The sequence below is a fragment of the Typopeltis vanoorti genome, chromosome 10 (assembly GCF_054136105.1).
Source record: "Typopeltis vanoorti isolate ZY-2024b chromosome 10, IOZ_Tvanoo_1.0, whole genome shotgun sequence".
Taxonomy (NCBI): domain Eukaryota; kingdom Metazoa; phylum Arthropoda; class Arachnida; order Uropygi; family Thelyphonidae; genus Typopeltis; species Typopeltis vanoorti.
The window spans coordinates 42,466,160-42,489,566 of record NC_143558.1 but is presented as its reverse complement, the minus strand read 5'-3'; the positions used below and the strand labels follow the sequence as shown (position 1 = coordinate 42,489,566).

Below are 23,407 nucleotides of genomic sequence, written 5' to 3'. Positions count from 1 at the left end.
TTTGTTTGCTGAGAAGCACAGAATCAAGAAATTAGTGTAGCTAATGATCAAAAGGTGATTGTGAAGCAGCCAAACAGTTGAGGAGCAGGAGGAAGATGATTACAAGATAGAAGATGTGATTGTGGCATGGACAGGTATGAATGCAATCTGACTCAGTGAAATGGAAGTGGTCAGACTAAAAGAGAGAGACTAGAGTAGAGAACACTGGTCTTGGTGGGATGGCCTGAAAGAAAGTAGGATTGTTATGTTTGTATACAAATGTAAAGAGTATTTGAAATAAGGGAGCTGATTTTTTTTACATTGACTGAGTCAGTATGTCCAAAGATAATGGGTATAAGTGAAACTTGGCTGTCTGAGGAAGATATACTGTTGGGAATAGAAATGGAAAGGTATAAAAATTTCCAGAAGGATAGGAAAATGAAAAGAGGAGGAGTATTGTTATTTATTGCAGTAGAAATGTTTTTGCAAAGGGTAGAAGTTGAAAATGGTAGTACATGTGAAGAATTTGAATGTGTGTGGTGTAAAGCACTAAAATTTACAGTATATCTAATAGGATGTTGTTCTAGCCCGGGGAATGTAGAGAATACTGTGATTGTGAAATGTTTAGGCAAATTAGTTGGGCATGTAAAAAGAAGGTGATCCTAATTGGAGAATTTAATTACAGCAATGTACAGAGTGATCAAAATTAAAGTATCCCTGTTTAAGGAGTGCCGTCCAGTGATCCAATTGCTGCAAAACTTTGCAGGAATACATCGTGCATCAAGCAATATCTGAGAAGAAGAAGGGGAAAAAAAAAGTAGTTCCAAAGTTCACCACCAAGAGGTATTGTAAACACAAATGCATGGAATTTGCTTATCACAAAACTCGGCAGATGCCAGGAGGGTTTAAAATGATGGATACAGGATTTTTCTCTTCGTTCTGGTTGTTAATACCATCCATAGTGATGGCACTAACCTTGCCTCAAACTCTTTGATTGTGAAACTGTACTGCCTGAACAAATGCTGATGAGGTCCACTATTTCCATGTGCTCTGTGACAAATGATTAGTTGTTTTCAAGAAATGAGATTGTTTAGAGTTAGACATGGCAGAGGTCACGAACTAATCCGTTCATAACAAGTGAATGCAGTTATGGAGCAGGCCATGAATAATAGCATTGGTTCCTTCAGTGCATGTGCTGTATCAAGACACATGGATGTGCCTTGCACAACTGGCAGAAAATTTGCCAGAAGATTCTGTATTTTTACCTATTCAAGATAACCTTGACCCAGTTGTGCAGCAGGACTTTGAAAGTTAACTCACATTCGCTTTAACATTCCTTGCTCAAGTGGAAATGACTCCTGCATGGCCATAGATGATTTTGCAATGAGATGAGGCTTACTTTCACCTAAATGGAGCTGTGAATACCTACAGTTTCTGAGTATAGTCTATGTAAAATCTGTATGCAAGCCACCAGATTCTTTTGCATTCACCCAAAGATAGTGTCTGGTATAGGTTTACCATCGGACCATTCTTCTTTGAGGACAATCACCAGTCAGGTCCTGAGACCTGCTCAGTTACTGCTCAGAGGTATCGTGATATGGTAACCAATTTTGTTGTGCCACAGCTACAGCAGTGCCTCTGACTGGATTCAGTCACCCCCCCTTGGTTCCTTGAATGCAATCTGACTCAGTGAAATGGGAGTGGTCAGACTGAAAAAAAAAAAAGAGAGGTAGGAAGTCACTCCTTATGACATCTGGAAAGATAGGGTTTATCAGGATCATCCATTTGATAACTTGCCAGCTATGAAAGAGCACATTGAACAGCACAGCCCGTGAATGCATAATAGAAGCCAATCAAAAACACATTGGCTTGATCTCCTAACCAAGGACATGTGCACAGCAAATGTCAACAGTATAATTGCTCAGGACCGTGCAAGATGTAGGAAGTCGCCCCCTATGACTTCTGGAAAGATAGGGTTTATCAGAATCATCCATTTGATAATTTGCCAGCTTTGAAAGAGCACATTGAACAGCACAGCCAGGGTTTATCAGAATCATCCATTTGATAACTTGCCAGCTCTGAAAGAGCACATTGAACAGCACGGCCCATGAATGCATAATGGAAGTGAATGAAAATGTGTTATTTATGCTTGTGTCGTTTATCTCCTTACACAGACACACACACAGACAAATTACATCTATATTTGGTACATCATATAGTCCCCCTGGTGGTGAATTTTGGAACTTTTTTCCCAGATATTGCTTCAGCATGATACACAACGTATTCCTGCAAAGTTTTGCAGCATTTGGATCACTGAGTGGCACTCCACAAGACCTTAAACCTGGATACTTTAATTTTGTTCACCCTGTAAATTGGATGGAAAAGATAGTGTATGGAAACAAGTAGAACACATTTTTTGGAATTACTGAGGAATAAATATCTTAAGTAGCATGTGACAGAAGCAACTAGAGGTTCTAGAATGCTGGATTTGGTTATATCTTCACAAGATGTGCTTGTTAATGGAGTATTAACACTGCCACTGGTTGGTGAGAGTGATCATGAGGCATTTGTTTTGGGTTTCTTATATTTATCCTGTTTAGTTACTATGTTGTTTTTTTTATTTATGTTTCATGAATCAATTTTTCCTAGATCGTTTTACACCTGCTTTTTATCTATGTTTTTATATACTCGTTTTATCTATATAAGGATGCTTAACATTCTTATATAGATAAAATTAGCGCCATCGTCGAAATTTCACCAAATCAGTGTGGACATTGACAAGGAGGGAGGAAGAGTATGTGGGAAGAAAGGTCATGCAGATGGATGTGTAGGGAAGGAGGAAGCATGGGTAGTGAAAGAAGAGATGGAGGGTGGGGGGACCTGAGGATGAAGAACATAGATGTGGCAACAGCCCAAGACAGGAGGATGTGGAGGAGACTCATTAAAAACAGCACTCTACTTAAGTGGGATAAGCTGAAGAAGAAAAGTGTGGATTCATTAAAAATTGTGAAACAACACAATCTAGAAAAGGCATTTGACTGTATACCACATAATCACATCTAGAAGGCATTGAGAAATCAAAATATTACCTGCACAGTAGGAAACTCTGACATCTTCCCAATAAAGGTAGGAGTTCACCAGGGATCTGCCCTCTCACCCACTGTTCTTTGTATGGACACTATAACCAAGGATATTCAGAAACTACATCCCTGGACACTATTATATGTTGATGATGTAATACTTAGCACTACATCACAAAATGAACTCCAATTTCTCATGCAGAAATGGAAAACCTTCTTATATGAGTGTGGAATTAAACTTAACACCAAGAAGACAGAATATATGCAAGGAGGCGACCAGACCAATGGTATGGAGCTGAACATATGCACCCAGTTCAAATACCTAGGGTCCAGCATTAGCTCCAATGGCAATACAACAACAGATGCTGAAGTCTGAGCAAATGCTGCGCCGTCATGAAGTGGCGACAAGACACTGGAGTTTTTTTTTACTAAATAATTTAAGGAAATTACAACGTCAACTAGGATATACAGGAAGACCTTGTATAGCACGGTTAATTGGTTCCAAGAAGAGTCCGCGCTATGCAAAACCATGTTGTTCGAGGTCTATTTATAAAGGTTTACAATTTAATTTGTTTATTACAAAAATTTAGGATAATAAAAATGTTTAAAAATAAAAAAAAATGTTATTTTTATTAACCAATAAAATAACTAATAATAACTAAATAACAAATAAAATCCTTTTAAACTGATATAAAAGTTGTAGAAAACAAAACAAATATTGCTTTATTTGTTTTATTTTATATTTTATTATATTTATTTTAGCATACAGTAATTTTACTTTTTACTAAAGTAGTCTTTTAGTGTTCGTTGAACCATCCTTGTCTCTTCAAGTACTAGATCTCTATAGCATTTGATGGCATTATTGAGACTTTTTCTCAGAAAAGGAAAATTCTTCAATCATGACATCAGTGGGGTCATCTTTGTCTTCATCTGCTTCATAGGCTCGTTGTTGTTTCAACTCCAAAAGGGTTTCATCATCCAGATCATTTGAATGAGAATCAATACATTCGTTCACATTGTTACAATCTAAACTAGTAAAACCAAGATCTTTGCCCATCTGCACAATTTCTGTTGAGATTTCTTCTTTCTGTGTTGCAAAGGCAACAAAGTCCTTTGAACAATGCAGCAAGATATTAGCCATACGGCTCTCATGTTGCTTTGAGTCACCTCTTGCCAAGATTCATAAATATTTTGAATGGCATCTTTTATTTTAAATTTCTTCCAAAATTCACTCCAAGAATCTTCTTCTGCTGCAGTTTTAATAGCTTGAGCAAAAGTTCGTCTTAAATAGTAAGCCTTGAAAGTGGAGATAACGCTTTGATCCATTGGCTGCAGAATTGATGTTGTGTTTGGAGGAAAAAAATGAATCTTGACATTTTCATCTAAGTCAGTCAATAGAGTTGGATGGCTTGGCGCATTGTCTAATAAAAGCAAAATTTTGAAAGGAATATCATTCTTTTTACAATAGCTTTTAACTTCAGGGCAAAAACAAGTTTTAAACCAGTCTTCAAAAATTGAACGAGTCACCCACGCTTTTTTATTCGAACTCCAATGAACAGGTAAATTGTTCTTTGTAAAGTCCTTAAGAGCTCTTGGGTTTTCTGCTCTGTACACTAACAGTGGCTTCAATTTTAAATCACCTGATGCATTACCTTCTAGTAAAAGTGTCAATCGGTCTTTTGACACTTTATACCCAGCTTGTGTTTTTTCCTTCTCTACTAGAAATGTGCGCGATGGCATTCTTTTTCAGAACAAGCCAGTCTCATCAGCGTTAAAAATTTGATCATCTGTGTAGCTTTCCTTCTCAATAGGCTCCTTCAATTCATTGGGAAATAATTCTGCAGTTTTAGTGTCAGCACTTTCGCTTTCACCTTGGATTCTTATGTTATGGAGTCCCATATGCTTTTTGAAATTGTAGAACCACCTGCGACAAGAAACGGTGCTCATTCCATGTTGTTTAATCTTTTCTTTGCTCTGAATAATTGTTCATAACAGATGACTCATAATAATGATGTTTAATAATAAAACCGCGTTAGACCAAAACCACCTGCGTTGTTCAAAACCGTGTTATACAAGGTATTCCTGTACATTAAAATAAATTTTAATATACTTCAATATTTCGGCAACGTCACATTGCCATTTTCAAGAAACTTAAGAACAAGACACGTGCATGCAGGCACAACAAGCAGTAAGTGAGGAAGAAGCAGGAAGCTATTATTTCTCCTAAAGTCCTGATGGTTCCCCCTAGTGGGCAATGTTGGTATTCTTGGTCGATTGAGCTGAAGGTCTTCTGATGTAGGTTTCCCAAATTTGAGGCAGTCTCATGCAGCCAAATTTGTTGAGGTTTGGATTGTTTCTTAGGGCTGAAGCTGATTCCATGAAAAGCCTTTCATATTTGTATTTACTACAGTGTATTATCGTGGCTTTCTTCCACCGTATTCTATGGCAGGTATCCAGCGCATGGTCAGCAAGACCAGAGTGGCTGTATTGGTGAAACCGAATGTAGTCCTTGTGTTCTGAAATTCTGATATTTGCTGTCCTGCCTGCTTGGCCAAAGTAGGACAGCTTACAGCTGCAAGGGACCTGGTATACACCAGGTAGGTCTAGGGTGGGAGGTTGGTCTTTAGTAGAGCGGATAAGGGATGCCAATTTTTTATATGGTCTGTAACAAGAAGTTAAGTCATGTTTTTTTAGGATTTTTGTAATTTTTTCCAAGGTGCCTCGGATATAGGGTGTGGTGATGGATTTAGAGTAATCCTTGTTGTGCGGGTAGCCATTGGCTGAGAAAGTTTTGAGAATGTGGTTTAGTTCTGTGGTTAGGGCACTGTCATTTGAACAGATAAGTTTAGCACTGTTGTGTAGTGTCTTAATGACTCCATATTGTTGCGAGGAGGGGTGGCGGGATTGTTGGTGAATGCATCTGCCTGTATGGGTGGGTTTTCTATAGACTGAGAAAACCAAGGTTCCATCAGGCTGGTGGGTGACTAGTGTGTCTAAGAAAGGAAGGCAGTTGTTTTTTTTTTTCCTCTTCCAGGGTGAATTTTAATTCTGGGGTGTTGGTTGTTTAAGTGTGTTAGGAAGGAGAGGAGTGCATCGGAGCCATGTGGCCAAATAGTGAACACATCATCAACATAGCGAAGCCAAATGCTTGATTTTTGTGGGGAAGAGTTTAAGGCTTGCTCTTCAAAAGTCTCCATATAAAAGTTGGCCAAGGGTGGGGAGAGTGGAGAACCCATGGTTGTCCCCTTCTCTTTGTTTGTAGAATTTTCCTTGCCAAACGAAATAGCCTAAGTTCATTGTGAACTGAAATAGGAGGAAATTTAGCTTGGATTAGCTCTAAGGATTCTTTGAGTGGGACATTTGTGAATAAGGAGGAGACATCAGAACTGACCATTATGTCAGTGTGTTTGTTGAGTGTAAGGTTTTCTATGCTGGCTTTGAAGTGGGCTGAGTTTTTTTATGTGTGAAGGTGTGTTGCCAGTATAGTGTGAGAGAGCTTTGGCCAAATGTTTTGCTAGTTTGTATGTGGGGGAATCACTGCTATCCACTGTGGGACGTAATGGCACATTTTCCTTATGTATTTTTGGGAGTCCGTAAATACAGGGGTGGGGGGGGGGTATGGAGTTAAATGGCTTTAATTTGTTAGTGATTTCTACAGGCCAAGAAGTGACCTTCTTAAGGAGCCTGTGGAGTTTTCTAATTTGTGAGTTGGTGGGATTGTACTCGATAGGGAGGTAAGTAGCCCAATGTAACAATAGAGCTTTCAGCTTACCTATGTAATCCTTTTGGTTAAACAATACTGTGGCGTTCCCTTTATCAGCTTTGGTGATTATTATTTCCTTGTTTTTCTTTAATTCTAGTAGAGATTTAATTTCCTTACTGGGCATGTTGGCTTTTGGTGGTTTAGCTTTGGTCAGAACACAAGCAACATCCAGTTTAATATCGTTGGCGACGTGGTTTGGAAGGTTTCGTATCCTGCGTTCAATTCGTATCTTAATATCTTTAGCAGGTATTCTTCTGGGCGCAATGGCGAAGTTGTGGCCACCTGCGAGGGTGTCGAGTGCTTCAAGTTTCACATTAAATGATGAAAGGTTGACTACAGTTTCGTTAGGAAGTTGTCGTTTCGAGATCGAGTTCTTTTTTAAATTTTCAAATTTTTTGATGTATCAATCTCGTACTTTTTTAAATTCTTTCCCTGCTGCAGTGCACAAGATGTCGTATAAAACAGACCAAATTTTGTGGCTTGAGGTGCTTGAAAGGTCATCTTCGAGTGCCTGTATAGCTAAGTTAGCATCATTCAGGAAACGGCGAATCATGGCGATTTGTTCCCTGAGTAAGGCTTGGCTGGCACGGTTACAAATATGAAGAGCCTTTTGCGAAGAGAAATGGTGTTTGAATTTGACACAGTTAGGAATTACCTGGTTATCCTGGCTGTGTTTTAGGAAGATGGGACGATTCAGTTGTCTTGATAGCTTTAACTTCATTTTACCATAATGGTGTGCTTTTCGTGCGATATCATCTCCGTGGATTATCGTAATTCCCATGGAAAGGCTTAGATGTTGGTTATGCATTTTTTACTAAATAATTTAAGGAAATTACAACATCAACTAGGATATACATTAAAATAAATTTTAATATACTTCAATATTTCAGCAACGTCACATTGCCATTTTCAAGAAACTTAACAACAAGACACGTGCACACAGGCACAACAAACAGTAAGTGAGGAAGAAGCAGGACGCTATTATTTCTCCTAAAGTCCTGATGGTGCCCCCTAGCAGGCAATGTTGGTATTCTTGGGCGATTGGACTGAAGGTCTTCTGGTGTAGGTTTCCCAGATTCAAGGCAATCTCATGCAGCCAAATTTGTTGAGGTTTGGATTGTTTCTTAGGGCTGAAGCTGATTCCATGAAAAGCCTTTCATATTTGTATTTACTACGGTGTATTATCGTAGCTTTCTTCCACCATATTGTATGGCAGGTATCCAGCGCATGGTCAGCAAGACCAGGGTGGTTGTATTGGTGAAACCGGATGTAGGCCTTGTGTTCTGAAATTCTGATATTTGCTGTCCTGCCTGTTTGGCTAAAGTAGTTCTTTGTGATAAGAAGTTCTTTCACAGTCGCTAGACCAGTAGTCATGTATGGAGCAGAATGCTGACCAATTTCATGAAAGAAATGAGAAAGTTGAGATGGACACTTGCCGTAACCAGGCCGGCTGAATACCAAGCACTGACATACATAAGATTCTCAGCATCACACCAATAACAGAGAAGGTACAAGAGGCATACCTAAGTTGGTATGACCACGTGCTACATAGCAATGAAAACTCTGTGGCAGAATTGGCTATGAGGCTTAATGTTGATGGCCAATGACCAAGAGGCCAACCAAAAACACATTGGCTTGATCGCCTAACCAATGACATGTGCACAGCAAATGTCAACAGTAGAATTGCTCAAGACCGTGCAAGGTGTAGGAAGCAGTGCACATGAGTGGACCCTCCCTTAAAGCAGAACAAATGCTAGGAAGAAGAAGATCTATATCTGTTTATGTTGTTTTTTTACTGTTTTTAAACTTGTATGCTGCTGTGATAATTTACTGGCACAATATGACCACTGCCATCCTTGTGCCATAAAATACCAAATAAACAGAAAAATTATATGGGAAATGGTGAAACAAGAAAAGGTTATTGCCAGAATAGGATATATGTAGAATTATAAGGTGAGCGATTATGAAAAGCTCTTTAGTCATCTAGCATCAATATGTTAGGTAGATAAAATGTGTAGAAAAGATGTTGCCAGTTCATGGGAATTAATAAGGCAGTATCTGACACAAGCAGTGTATAACTGTATACCAAGAGTTAAGCAAATAAATAGAGTGGGAGTGAAATAGATGCAAAATGATATGAAGCAAGATGTGTTTGAAAAGAAAATGTTAGGGAGGTACAAGATAGTCGTTGGCAATGAGATGCATGAGGAGTATAAAGTGCAAGCTAGGAAGGTTATGGGCATGGTAAAGAAAGAGGCTGCTATATAGCAAGGAAGAGGTAGAATATTTATGACGGGTTGACACTGGTGGATAGTCATGGTAGGCAGAGTGTCCATTGCAAAGGATATAGTAGAATTAATAAATGCACTTCATCAGTCATCATACTGGTGTGCAATAGGTAGAAAGTAGGCAAGTGTTAGGAGAATTAGAAGTGAAAGAATGAGAGATGTATCAGGTGTTGTTTGGGTTAGATGTTAATAAGGCTGTGGGAATGTATGACATATCACCATACATTTTTTTTAGAAATGTGCAAAACAATTAGCTATGCCCTTGATGTGGTTATTTTATGAAAGTATTGCAATGTTAAGGTTCCTAAGTAGTGGATAAAAGGCAAAACAGTACCACTCCATAAACATGGTTCTAGGAGAGACATTTTCAATTATAGACCAGTTTGTATATCTGTAGGTGTATGTAAGATGTTTGATAGAATTCTTTATGATGGTAAGCATGGATTGATTTGTAAAGGGTAAGTCTTGTTTTAGCAATTTACTTGCATATTATGCTGAGTCTGTTGGAAACCTTTATGAAGGCTTTCCCTGAAAGTAAGTCAATTGTGTCATACTGAAGGGGATCCCAAACCAAAAATTCAGGTTTGTATCTTTGCAAAATTGGTATGAAAATCAGCAATAAAAAGACAAAGACAATGAAAATAGGCATGAACATTGAAAACATCAACTGTATCCTAAATAGTGAACTTATAGAACAAGTAAAACATTTCAGCTACTTAAGTGCGATTTTTAGGGAAGATGGTAAATTAAATATAACAGAATTAACAAAGCTAGTATGAAAGGAACTCAACTGAATAAACTTATATGGAATATAAAGAGAGATTAGTCAAAACACTGAATTACCTGTATACAAGATGGTGTTCGAGCCAATTTTAATTTATGGATCTAAGAGCTGGTTTAGAAATAAAACACTTGATCAAAGACTGTAGACCTCTGATATAAGAGTTCTGAGAAAGATTAATGAATATAATAAATTTAGTTTAATCCTTTATCCAAGTGTGAGCAAACAAAGTTTGCACCTGAAAGTATCTTCAGGATCTGGGTAAGGTGGTACAACACTGGGCAACTCGTTGCAAAGGTGGAGCAAGCTAACATCACTCCTATCTCGGTATCTCCCATAATGCATAACACATCTCCTTGCAGATATGTATAATGTTATGCATTAAGGGAAGAGCCACTACCCAGACTACTTTTGACCTTTATTGAGGTCTCTTCGGTGGGAGCCAGGCCCAAGTGGAGATACCAGGTAGAAGCATTAGCAAGGTCATCTCTACCTATAGGAGTTGCCAAACGGTGTACCACCTTATTATTGAATTACTCTGGATTTAGAGAAAGATGTTGAAAGTTTATTTTTCACTTGGTTAGACTATAATAAATTTAGTTTAATCCTTTAGGTGTTGTACCACCTTACCCCAATCCTGAAGATACTTTCAGGCACAAACTTTGTTTGCTCACACTTGGATAAAGGATTAAACTAAATTTATTATAGTCTAACCAAGTGAAAAATAAACTTTCAACATCTTTCTCTAAATCCAGAGTAATTTAATAAAAAGGTGGCAACTCTTATAGGTAGAGATAACCTTGCTAATGCTTCTGCCTGGCATCTCCACTTGGGCCTGGCTCCCACTGAAGAGACCTCAATAAAGGTCGAAACTCTGACCAAGTGAAAAATAAACTTTCAACATCTTTCTCTAAATCGAGAGTAATTTAATAAAAATGTGGCACACCGTTTGGCAACTCCTATAGGTAGAGTTGACCTTGCTAATGCTTCTGCATGGTATCTCCACTTGGGCCTGGCTCCCACCGAATAGACCTCAATAAAGATCGAAAGTAGTCTGAGTAGTGGTCCTTCCCTTAATGTATAACATTATACATATCTGCAAGGAGATGTGTTATGCATTATGGGAGATACTGAGATAGGAGTGATGTTAGCTTGCTCCACCTTTGCAACGAGCTTCCCAGTGTTGTACCACCTTACTCCAATCCTGAAGATACTTTCAGGCGCAAACTTTGTTTGCTCACACTTGAATAAAGAATTAAACTAAATTTATTATAGTCTAACCAAGTGAAAAATAAACTTTCAAGATTAATGAAGTCAACAGGTGGCATCAATGGCAGTATCACATTAAAAATGAGGATATTAGGAAAGAATTTGTCATTGTTCCAGGAATGCATTAGTAGAGCTTATCTCAGGTGGTATGGTCACTTAAACAGATTGGAGAAGAAAGATTTGCAAAACAAATATTCTTTGCCAGGAAAAAGACGCAGAGGATGACCAAGATGTTGATGGATTGATACAGTAAAAAGTGTGTAAATAGACAGAGATATAAGATCTGATAATATTGGAATCTTGACAGATAACAGATTGTTGATAAGAAGTTAGTAATAGTGTAACTTTTTCATGTAGTACTATCATAATCTTTGCAAAACAGTATTCCTGGACTTCTGCAATAGCATTGATAGTTGGTGTACAAGCTGCAGAGGATGGAAATGGAAAGTGTCTTGATTAGATGGATCAGTGATTAGCTCTCTGTACAATACCAGCAAGGTGTGTATGATGGAGCTGTGTCAAAAATGGAGAGTAACAAGTGGTGTGAGTCAAGGTTCTGTTCATGTAGATTGACCAAGAGATCTTCAATTGTTTGCTAATGAGGCAAAGTTGGGGAGAATTATAAGAGGCACTACTGTTGTTAATTCTCTTCAGGAAGATTTGAATAAACTTTTAATTTGGACAAATGGGTGGGGTTCTAGTTTTAATATGAATAAGTGCAAGGTGTTGCATTTTGAGTGCAGATAAGGCTTTGGATTATATTGATGGAAGTGAATGAGATTGAAGATCTGGAATTGTTGACAGTAGAATGAAGTTTAGTGGGCATATTGCAAGTTGCAAAGAATGCATATTGTATTCCACTGTGATAAGGAAGGTGGTTGTGCCACTGTATGAAACACTAGTCAGATCACATTTAGACTGTTGTGCTCACATTTGGTCACTTGGTTTTCATTGTGATGTGGAAACATTGGAGAAGGTCTAGAGACAAGTGACTAAGACAGTATCAGGACTGTTGTCTACAGAGAGGTTAAAGGAAGATAAATTACATAGTTTAGTGATTAAAGTAAAAAGAGGTGATACATATGATAAGTTGTTTAAGTTATAGCGATGGTATTTTTCAGATTAATACAGAGGAGATTATAAAACAGTAGAAGGTGAGAGGCCATTCCTGTAAGTTGTACAAGAGTGTGGTGAAGAGGGGTGTGAGAAGTAGATTTTTTACATGGAGAATTGTGGGTGAATGCGACACATTACCAGAATATGTTGTCAATGGGTTAAGTGTTAAGGATTTTAAGATTTAGTATGCTGTCAGTTGAATGAACCTCCCATGATAAGTCTGCCAACTCATGGAGAATTGTGGGTGAATGGAACACATTACCAGAATATGTTGTTAATGGGGTAAGTGTAAGGATTCTGGAGATAGTTTTCAGTATTTTATTGTTTATTAAACAATAAAAGAATAAAAAAACTGAAAAGTTTCGTTCGTCGTAAGACTTACATCATCAGGTATAATGGTGTATAAAAGTTTAACACAACAACCAAAGATTAATTGACAATTAATAGTCCATTAGATGTTCTTTTGACTTCATAACTGTTCATAATTGAGAACCCGAATACAAAATGATACATTCGCTACTGTATGCTTGCTGGAACAATGCTAGTTGTTGCCACATTCTGTGGCTGACGTGTGTGTACCCGAGGTAGTTAAATTTTTGATGAAGGCAGACCACACTTGATGTAAAATCAAGCCTTGATTTTTATTGCACTGTGTAGGGATTCTAAGCATTTTTGCAGCTTTAAATTTTCTTGCGAAACAGTTCTTATCAACATATGACATGTTTGCCTATTGCCAGAGTACTTGATGGCCAGTAGTAGTAGCTGTGTGGAATGCTAAGCCTGATTTGTGTTCCCTTCTTTTTTCGACGTCTTTTATATGTTCAGCCATGCGGATTTCTCCTGACCTTCCCATCTGGCCTACATAACAGATGTCACAAGAACAGCGAATCTGATAGACACCCGGTTTTTTCATGGGATGATGTGGAGGTTTTGGTGGATGTTGGAATCTTGATATTTTTTGTAAAGGAAGAAAAGCCACTTTTATGTTGTACTTGTGGGGCAATGTAGCCAATTTGTCCGTGACATTCTTGATGTATGGCAGTGTGATTGCGTTGAAATCTTGTTTTCATAAGGGAGTTGCAGGAGCTGTATTAAGATTTTTTTGATTGTCTTGGGTTCAAAACCATTTAGTGTGAGGTTCAGTGTCAGGTAGTGTAATTCTTCATTTTGCTTCATCTGTGTGCTAGATATATTGTATGCTCTGTCTCTAAAAGTTTTAATTATGCCTATTTTTTGCAATGGATAGTGGTGTGAGGCAGCATTAAGAAATCTTCCTGTTTTCTATATACAGAAAAGTATAACCTGTTTTTTCTCTTCCTTTACTGTTACGTAGGCCTGATGGGAAGGTCAAGAGAAATCCGCATGGCTGAACATATAAAAGACGTCGAAAAAAGAAGGGAACACAAATCATGCTTAGCATTCCACATAGCTACTACTGGCCATCAAATACTCTGGCAACAGACAAACATGTCATATGTTGATAAGAACTGTTTCACAAGAAAATTTAAAGAAGCTGCAAAAATGCTTTGAATCCCTACACAGTGCAATAAAAATCAAGGCTTGATTTTACATCAAGTGTGGCCTGCCTTCATCAAAAATTTAACTGCCTAGGATCTCGGATACAACACACGTGAGCCACAGAATGTGGCAACGACTAGCATTGTTCCAACAAGCATACAGTAAAGAATGCATCATTTTGTATTTGGGTTCTCAATTAATGAACAGTTATGAAGTAAAAAAAAAACATCTAATGGACTATTAATTAATCTTTGGTTGCTGTGTTAAACTTTTATAGACCATTATCCCTTATGCTTTAAGTCTTATGGCGAACGAAACTTGTCAGATTTTTTATTCTTTTATTTTTTATTGTTTAATAAACATGTGGTCTTAATGCTGAAAACTATCTCCAATACTGCTTACCCACAGAAACCTTCACTTACAAGTGTTAAGGATTTTAAGATTTAGCATGCTGTCTGTTGAATGAACCTCCCATGATGAGTCTACTGACTCCATGTCGACAATAAAACAGGATATTTCTGTCCTGATAGTTGCAAGGGAAGCTTTAATGAGCTTGTGTTGAAACTGAATTTTTTATAAATACTCAAAAAATTATATATGCAACAAATTAGTATCAATACAACTAAAATTATCTGAAATATGATGCTATGACTTAAGCTGATGGCATGTCTAAAGTACATACATAATTGTGAAAAGCAAGATTGAATAGAGTGACTATTAGAATGTATTTGTCAGATGTGGAATAAAACATTGAGCATGGATTAAAGTGCTGCAGTTTCTTTTGAAACATGCAACAAGGTTGATAAGCTGACAATCCTTTTACAAATAGGTATCCTATCTTTCAGAATTAGAAATTATGTGCAGTGTATTTAAACTCAGTTGTTTTACTCTTTACAAATGAAATAATAGTGTTGGAAACCTTTATGGATGGAGATGGATAATCAGATAATTACAAAGCTAATGATGCTATGTTTTCTAGTCACCCTGAAAACACACCAAACAGAAGATAAATAATACAAGAGCATTTTAAAATTTTTGATTCCATTTCAGGATATTATAGACTCTCGATTAAAGTAAGTTAATTGTTTCATACTGAAGGGGACCCCAAACCAAAAATGCAGGTTTGTATCAAGTTAAGGGGATACTAAATCCCTCATTATTTTAAAGCTGGATACGAAACTCGGAGATTGAAATCTAAGAGTTTCATGCCGAAGAACTATCGGCGAGTCCAAGCGTAAGTCAACACCGGTAGTACAACACTAGGGCAACTCGGAGCAAAGGTGGAGCAAGCTCCATCACTATCCTTAATATTTTCTCATAATGTAAAATGCAGCTCCTAGGAGATCCTTCATATCCGGCTTTAAAATAATGAGGGATTTATTATCCCCTTAACTTAATTTATACCGCTGAAAAAAAAATAGCCTATTGGCTCTTTATCGCAGGTTTGTATCTTCAAAACAAACAACTAATATTTTTTGTGTTACATTTTCTTTATAGTTTCTACTCGTATAATAATTTTCAGAAGTGTGAGGAACTAGGGATATCCACCTCCACAGAAGTATTCTTTAAGCTTTTTTTTTTTCTTTTCAATTCCTGAAAATTGTTTGTCACATCAGAAGTTTATGTTGTGTAATGCGCATTTATTAATTTCACAGGAAGATCAACTTGGCATTTCTCTGCTTACACTAGAACAACTGCAATCCGAAGACCTAAGAAAAAAAGTCGAATCCAGAGTGCAGCTACAGTGATGTAATGTTAAAACAACACCAATTTGTATATATTGTATATAAGATTCAAATAAACAGTCTGAGTATTATCTTCACTGGCTTTTCTAGAATAGTTTTGTGTGTGTGTGTGTGTGTGTGTGTGTGTGTGTGTGTGTGTGTGTGTGTGTGCAGGCATAATCATACCACTGACGAGACCTCAAAAAAAGGTCGAAACCAGCAGTTTGGGTAGTGACCCCCCCCCCCCCCAATAGTGTATAACATCATACATGTCTGCTAGGAGATGTGTTTTACATTATGGGAAATACTAAGGATAGTGATTGGTACTTGCTCCACCTTTACTACGAGTTGTCCCTGTCATGAAAGGTTTGCTTTATGCTTGGATCCGCCGAAACTTTTATAGTTTCTTTATTCGGCTTTGAAATAATGTTGGATTCAATAACCACTTAATTTGAATAATTAATTCTGTATTTTCATTTTTATTTCTTATTCTTCTTGTTGTTTCTTTTATTTCCCATTAGTATTGTTTGCATTTTTTTCTTTTTAAGTTATTTTGCATGATTTTTATATGATTTCTGCTCATTTTGTCATCAGTTATGATTTCACATAAATTTTTGAAGTTGTATTTTTTTTTAAAGATTTTATTAAGTGACATATTACATTAATTATGTTTTTTTTTTATAATTTCATACTCTTCTGGCTCTTTCATATGTTTCCCATTATTGTATTATTATACTTGTATACACATTTGTACTTTTCATGTTCTCTTTTGCCTTTTATATATGGTTCCTGCCAGTCCGTTCATCTGTGTAATTTCCTGCCATTTTTGCTCCTTGTGGAGTGCCTGTCCGTGATGGATGGGGACCCCCCCCCCCAGTGATGGTACTGGCCCTTTTTTTTTTCATTCTTCCTCTTTTTCTTTGCTTTTCATTCCATATTCTTCACTCTACTTCTCAGTCTTTTATGTTATCTTGTCTTTCAGACTGCCATTTCTGGGATCCATCACCCTGCTCCTGTGTATGCCATGTGGTGTGATCCATTGACATCTGGAAAAGGAGAATCTGGTAGTTTTGAACAACTTTGGCTTCTGCTTTGGCAAGATGGGCAGTCCTGGATGTCCAAGCCAGGACCATTCGGCTAGTGGGCAACAGTTTCACTGATACTCTCAGGGTCCAAGCCCAAGGTTTGCTGGTAAAGCACAGGATATCCCTGGGAGTCCTCTCCCAAGCTCACTTATTGCTTTTCACTGTAAAGCAGTGAAAAAAGGAATGAAAAGCAGACAAAAAGTGATGGTGAGTGCAGAGCTGTGGTGCTGAACAAAAATTCCTTTAAGCATGAATTTTTCATTGTCAAACATTTCAGGGACCCAAACCAAGTACTGATACTCTACATCAATTGATTACAGAAGTTAAAAACAAAAGATGTGACAATAGTATATATGTACCAGTTTTTCTCATTCATGCAACAGTTGAAAAGCCAAGGGAAATATGTCACCCTTCTGTATTCAAAAGAGTTTAGAAAGACTGGCAGGATCTCCCAGAATGCTTTAAAAACTATGATCTGGTGATATCCTGTGGAAATATGTCAGCAGCACTCAGTAAAATTACTCAGATCAACATCAACATGTGGAATACCAGTTACAGTAACACCTCAAATTGCTAAACTCTTCTATATAAATGAATTTGGAATGGGATGTTCTAGTCAAGGAAATATGTTCAGAGCTTAATGATCAGGAAGTAACTGGTATGAGATGTATCCTGATATGTAGATGTTATCTGCTTCCATCTCTACATATCTTTTTTGTATTTTTACTTTTTAAAGTTGTCATATTGTGTGATTTATATATGGTTCCTACTTATTCTTTGCATTCTGTTATCAGTTATGATTTCCCACAAATTTGTAAAACAAGATTTATTATCACCTTTATTTATTATACAATACGTAAACCTCCATCTGCAAAAGCAGAGTATCTTAATTGCCCTGTTAGACTGTGCATCCATAATCCACAGAGATGCTTTAAATGTCAGAAATATGTACATGCCCAAACTGCCTGTTGTGTCTCTACCACCTGTGTCCATGTGTGGTAGTAAAGAGCATGATAATAAATCTGGCTCTACAAAGAAAGTTAAATGTTTCAGCTATCAGGGAGATTATCCAGCTTACCCACATGCATGCCAGAGGTGGAAGAATAAAGAAAGAAATACAAAAGATAAAAACAGAACAAAATATATCATATCAGGATGCAGAGAGGAAGCTAGCCACCACCACCACAGCTATCCTGAAATCTTCTTATGCTGAAAAGATGACAATTAAGAAAATATCAATAGCAACTCAAACCTGCATATCTATTCCACCATCTGATAAATTCTCATACCCAAATGTTATGACAGTAAGTGCTTCTCTTTGGAGCACATCTATCATACCACATATGGTTTGATGAGAACTTGTCGAGAAGATTATGACAAGGATCTCACCTAAAGACACCAGACTCCCCATAGAAAAAATGGATACTTCTGTATCCACTAAAAGTACACTAAACTCACAAAATGTTTGCAATATATCAGATGACATATAAAATGTTTTTTCCAGAAGCTGGAAGTAAATGCTTTTCTAAATCAGTAGATAAGTATAAGCCTGACAAAGGTTTGGTTTATTTAGATTTACGGCTGAAGAAACTCAGGCTATGAGACCAATGTACTATGTATGTTAATTGCACATTTTTGATGGCTGGTTTGCTTGTTGTGAGGGACGAAAAACCTAAGTTGTCGGGAGAAAAAAAAACCCTTTACCTTTGTATGAGACTGGCTAATTCACCTTCAGTTGAATAGCCCTGATAAAGATTCTTCACAGAATGCAAACCCAGGGCTTTCAATCAAAGAACATTGTTGAAACTGACTGAGCTACAGAGGCTCCCCTGACAAAGGTAAGCCTTCAACATGTTAGAAATCAGACAGTTCTACTACAGCAAAACAATAGGAAAATTATTACAGTGGAACTGTTATGGGTTTCACTGTAGTATTGATGACATCAAGGTTCTGTTGCAAAAAAAAAAAAAAAAAAAAAAAAAAAAAAATTTCTCTCTGCAGAAAACATATTTAAAACCCAGTGAGGATCCAACCTTAAGGCAAGCAATTAGAGAAGCATTTACTTCTGGTGTGCATCTCTTCTTCTTCTGCAAGAAACATTTTATACGTTATCTGATGTGTCAGGAACATTTTGTGAGTTTAGTTTACTTTCAGTGGATACAGAAGTAACCATTTTTTCTATGGGGAGTCTGAAGGCATGACACATGAACCACAGAGAAGCACTTACTATCATAAAGTTCGGGTATGGGAAATTATTAGATGATGGAATAGACATGTGAGTTTGGGTTGCTATTGATAATTTCTTAATTGTTTACTCTTGTTTGTAAACTTGTTTGTGCATCTCTTCTTCTTCTGCAAGAAACATTTCATACGTTATCTGATGTGTCAGGAACATTTTGTGAGTTTAGTTTACTTTCAGTGGATACAGAAGTAACCATTTTTTCTATGGGGAAGTCTGGTGGTTTATCTTTAGGTGAGATCCTTGCCATAATTTTCTTGACAAGTTCTCAAACTATAGAAGGCATGACACATGAACCACAGAGAAGCACTTACTATCATAAAGTTCAGGTATGGGAAATTATTAGATGATGGAATAGACATGTGAGTTTGGGTTGCTATTGATAATTTCTTAATTGTTTACTCTTGTTTGTAAGGACAGAACTGAAGATGGCCTGGCTCATGGTGGTGTAGCTCTCCTAGTGGGCAATTATACTTCTTTCCAACATATCCAGCTTAATATTACTCTGGAAGTAATAGCAATTTGCATATCTGTGGGATTTCTTATTACAGTGTGTTCCATTAATTTACTACTTGGTTGTGAATTAAATGAGATTCAACTTGATAATCTTAGATTGCAACTATCCTACCAATACTTCTTACATTGCTTACATTCTTTACACACATTTGGCAACTTAGAGACAAATGCAAAAAAGCATTGAATCTCATTTGCACTCTGTCTTTGACAGAACAATGTGCTGATCAATGTTCCTTGCAGGGTTGCCAGATTGGCCATTTCATGGCCAAATTTCAAAAATTTGGCACTTTTTTGAACTCTGGGGCCATGAAAAAATCAGTTTGGCCATTTATGCAAATGTGGGAACTAATTTGGCCATTTTTACAAAGATTTCAAATCATATGCATTATTTACTTAGTTTAATATTGTTGTCCCATTGTAAGGCTAGCTGTTGGTACCCCTTTACGTGCCGTTTGGTTGTCGGTGATGCACTTGATGCATATTGACTGTTACTGAAAATGTTTGTTCGATGATGTCATAATGAGCCTTTGGTAGCTGGCTTATAATTTGTTACTATGACTCCCTCAATAATACCAAGCATGCTTGAGCTTCATTCTGTACTTGTATAAAACAAGTACGCAAAGCTCCCGCTCACTATTGTTGCTATAAACTTGATCCAGTTCTGTTGATAAATACCACCAAACCCGATGCAGCTTCATTTTGTATTCATATAAAACACGTACGCAACAGCCATACCAGCTTGGGTCCATGTCTGTTTTGATCGTCTCTAGTTAGTTACGGCGTAGACTTTGCGTTGCAAGTGTTGTTCCGTTGCATGATATCAGACATTTGGTGCTCTTTGGTGATAGCTCTATCTCATAAGCTTTCATACTGGAATATTTTGCATAAACTTTACCCGCATTGTGACAATATGCAAGTAATATGTTCAATTTTGTAATAATGATAATTAAGTGGTATAATTAATGAATAATTTTTAATATCGTTTATAAACTCGATCTTTATCTTGTTTATATTTTTGTTATTTTCCCTTTACTAGATTGGTGTTTGCTGTGCCAGATTAGTATTTGTACTACAAATTTTGTAGTACTATTGTCTATAATTTGTTTTTTGTTTCTTCATTTTCTGAATTGAGATATTTTGTTTTTTTCAAGCCCTTTAAAATGCCTAAGTACAAAAGTGATAATAGAGGTGGAAGAAAATATAAAAAAGAGTAGGAAGTAAAATATTTGTGGCTGAAATCTTCTGATGCATATTGCACGTATTGCAAAACTAACGTGCTGCCAAAACTTTATAACATATCTGTTCACGAAAAATCAAAGAAACACCAATATAAATCTCCCAGTACATCACAAACAACTCTAGATAAAGTTATCAAATCGTCCATGAATGACCAGGAAAAACAAGCAGAAATAGAACTTAGCCTTGCAATAGCATGTCTTTCCTCAATTTGTGCTGTAGATCATATAGGTGAAGTAGTTAAGAAACATTGCGAAAATAGTGTTCTTGGTGGCATTAAACTGCACAGAACCAAATGTATTGCAATTATAGAAAATATAATTGCTGCTTCATTGAATGAGCAACTGAAGCATGATTTAGAAGGTAAAATGTATGTATTACTAGTAGATGAATCTACAGATATTGCAATACAAAAGCATTTGTGCATAGTTCTTAGATTTTTTTGCAATGAAACAAATAAAATTCACTCAGCTTTCTTGGTCTTATACCTGTTGTAGAGACAACAGTGGAGGTTTTATTTAATAAAATTTCAGAAGTGTTTGCTTCATATAATCAAACTCTTAAGAACTGTATTGGGTTTGCTAGTGATGGTGCTGCTGCTATGGTTGGAAGTAACAATTCCCTGTGGACTAGGATTAGAAATGAAAATCTGAACTGTATTCAAATGAAGTGCATTTGCCATTCTCTGGCAATTTGTATACAGCATGCATTTTCAAACCTGCCATCCAATGTTGGATTCATTTTGACTGAAATTCCTTCGTGGTTTTCAAATAGCAATATGAGAAGAGAAGATTTTAAGGCTCTTTTTAAAGTGATGAATTCAGCAGTTGAAGATGACCAGGAACGAGATGCACCCCTTCCATTTATGAAATTGTCCAAGACAAGGTGGTTAGTGAGAGGTAAAGTCTTCAATAATATACTGCTAAATTGGGAAGAATTAATTGCTTGCTGTGAACAATCTGGAGGTCAGGACACAAGGTATAAGGCTTGGTTGATAAAAGAGATGTTACAAGATAGGATGAATTATTTTTACTTTGTATTTGCTACTCCCATTGTTAAAGAGTTTGAAAGGCTTAATGTTTTGTTCCAGCAAACCTATGCTGATCCTTACGATCTTGCCAAAGAACTGTGCACACACACAGAGAGAGAGATAGTCTTTATCAAAGGCTGTACAACGAAGATGGAACATGCAAAATAGTAGAAAATGTAGACTTTGGAATTAAATTTGATCAAGAAATTAGGACGTACTTGATCAGCTTTAGCACTTCTCCTAACATGGAACAAGAAAATAATAAAATAAAGTCTGTGAAATTTAGGTGCCAAGCCATGCTTCAAGAATCATTGAATCAAGTGAACAAGCGGCTCCCCGAGTCAGCTGATATATTTAAAGGTCTGTCACTTTTAAATCCTACTGTTATTCTAAGCCAAACAGAAAAGGGAAAATTTCCAAATAATAAATGATGTTGATGTAGTCGAAGACCAATACAGAAAAATTAACCTTGTTGTGTGGAATGAAGAAGAAAACTTCAAACAAGATGGAATCCCTAAGGAAGCTTAGAATTTTGGCAAGCAATATCCAAACATAATTTTAAAGAACTTTCGAATTATATGCCCTAACATGCCTTATCATGCCAGCAAGTAACGCGACAGTTGAACGAATTTTTTCTTATGTAACATGCATTAAAAAAAACTAAACCCAGAAACAGGATGCAAATTAAACTGCTGGATTCAATTGTAAGAATCCGTTCATTCTTAAGTGATAACAACATGTGCTGCCAAAACTTTAAATGTACTCCCGAAATGCTACAAATGCACAACAGCAAAACCCTTTACGACTCGACTGCAGAAAAAGAAGAACAAGATATTCAATATCTTGAGGAAGTGCTGTCAAATTAACAGCTGAGTTTCACTGTAAGTATTTTAAGTTTAATTAAAAGTATTTTTGATGATATTGTTGTGACTGTATATCTTTGATATTGATATAATGGGACAATTTATTTAACCTTATCCTTTCTTATCTTAGTCGCTATATCAAATTCTATCGCATGTACCTCTTTGTTAAGTAGGTTGCGTCATTGTTATGTGATCTTCCTCAATACTAAATTTAACATTAAATCTCGCTTCTTTTATACCTTTTCTTACATTTAACTCTTAAGGGCCACCAGAGATTACCCGTTCCCTGAATTCTATGAGTTAACCTGGTCACTCAGGCAAATTTATTTTTTATCTGCGCCAGCCTGGGCCTTAAGGTTAGAGAAAACTTTGCCTTTAGGATAATCATGAAATATCGGGTGCCACTAACAATGCAAATTAAATTCTTAGAAACTTGGGTTCTCTGGCTAATTTTATCTTATTTGCAGTTGTGCCCTACTACTTTTAATTGGGGTATTCACGCACGCACACACACATTCTCAGGTTCGAAATTTTATGAAGGGTCAGAGTCAGTCATCGTGATCAGAAACACATGTAAGTAAGAAATCAGTACATTTATTAAACTCATTAAATAATGCCATACAAGTTAAAATGGTTATCAAATCTAATGTTAAACTTCTACCATTCATTCACTCTCTCAATCTAAAAAATAGTTATGGATTAACTTCAAAATATTAACAAATTCATTAGCTCAACATATAATGCGTTCATAATTACAGCTCAATTTGACAATAAGGCAATTTAACACATTTTATAACTTTTCTCGGATTAATTACAACCGAATCTCTATCAATCTGAAAGTTCTTAAAGTTCATTTCAAAAGCATAGTCATTTACATAGATCTTAGTTCTTCACCCTTTCTTTCATTACAAATCTTAAGT

The 23,407-nt window shown here is 36.6% G+C and overlaps 1 protein-coding gene across 2 annotated transcripts in view; it reads left to right on the top strand.

The window, feature by feature from the left end:
• Positions 1-15,610, top strand: part of Xpd (general transcription and DNA repair factor IIH helicase subunit Xpd) — a 475,287-nt gene extending 459,677 nt beyond the window's left edge. For both annotated transcript variants that reach the window (XM_090399654.1, XM_090399651.1), the window contains exon 24: positions 15,450-15,610. In XM_090399654.1, the coding sequence (XP_090255780.1) occupies positions 15,450-15,542 (93 nt within the window). In that variant the 3' untranslated portion in view covers positions 15,543-15,610. The remainder of the gene's footprint in view (positions 1-15,449) is intronic.
• Positions 15,611-23,407: the final 7,797 nt, after the last annotated feature.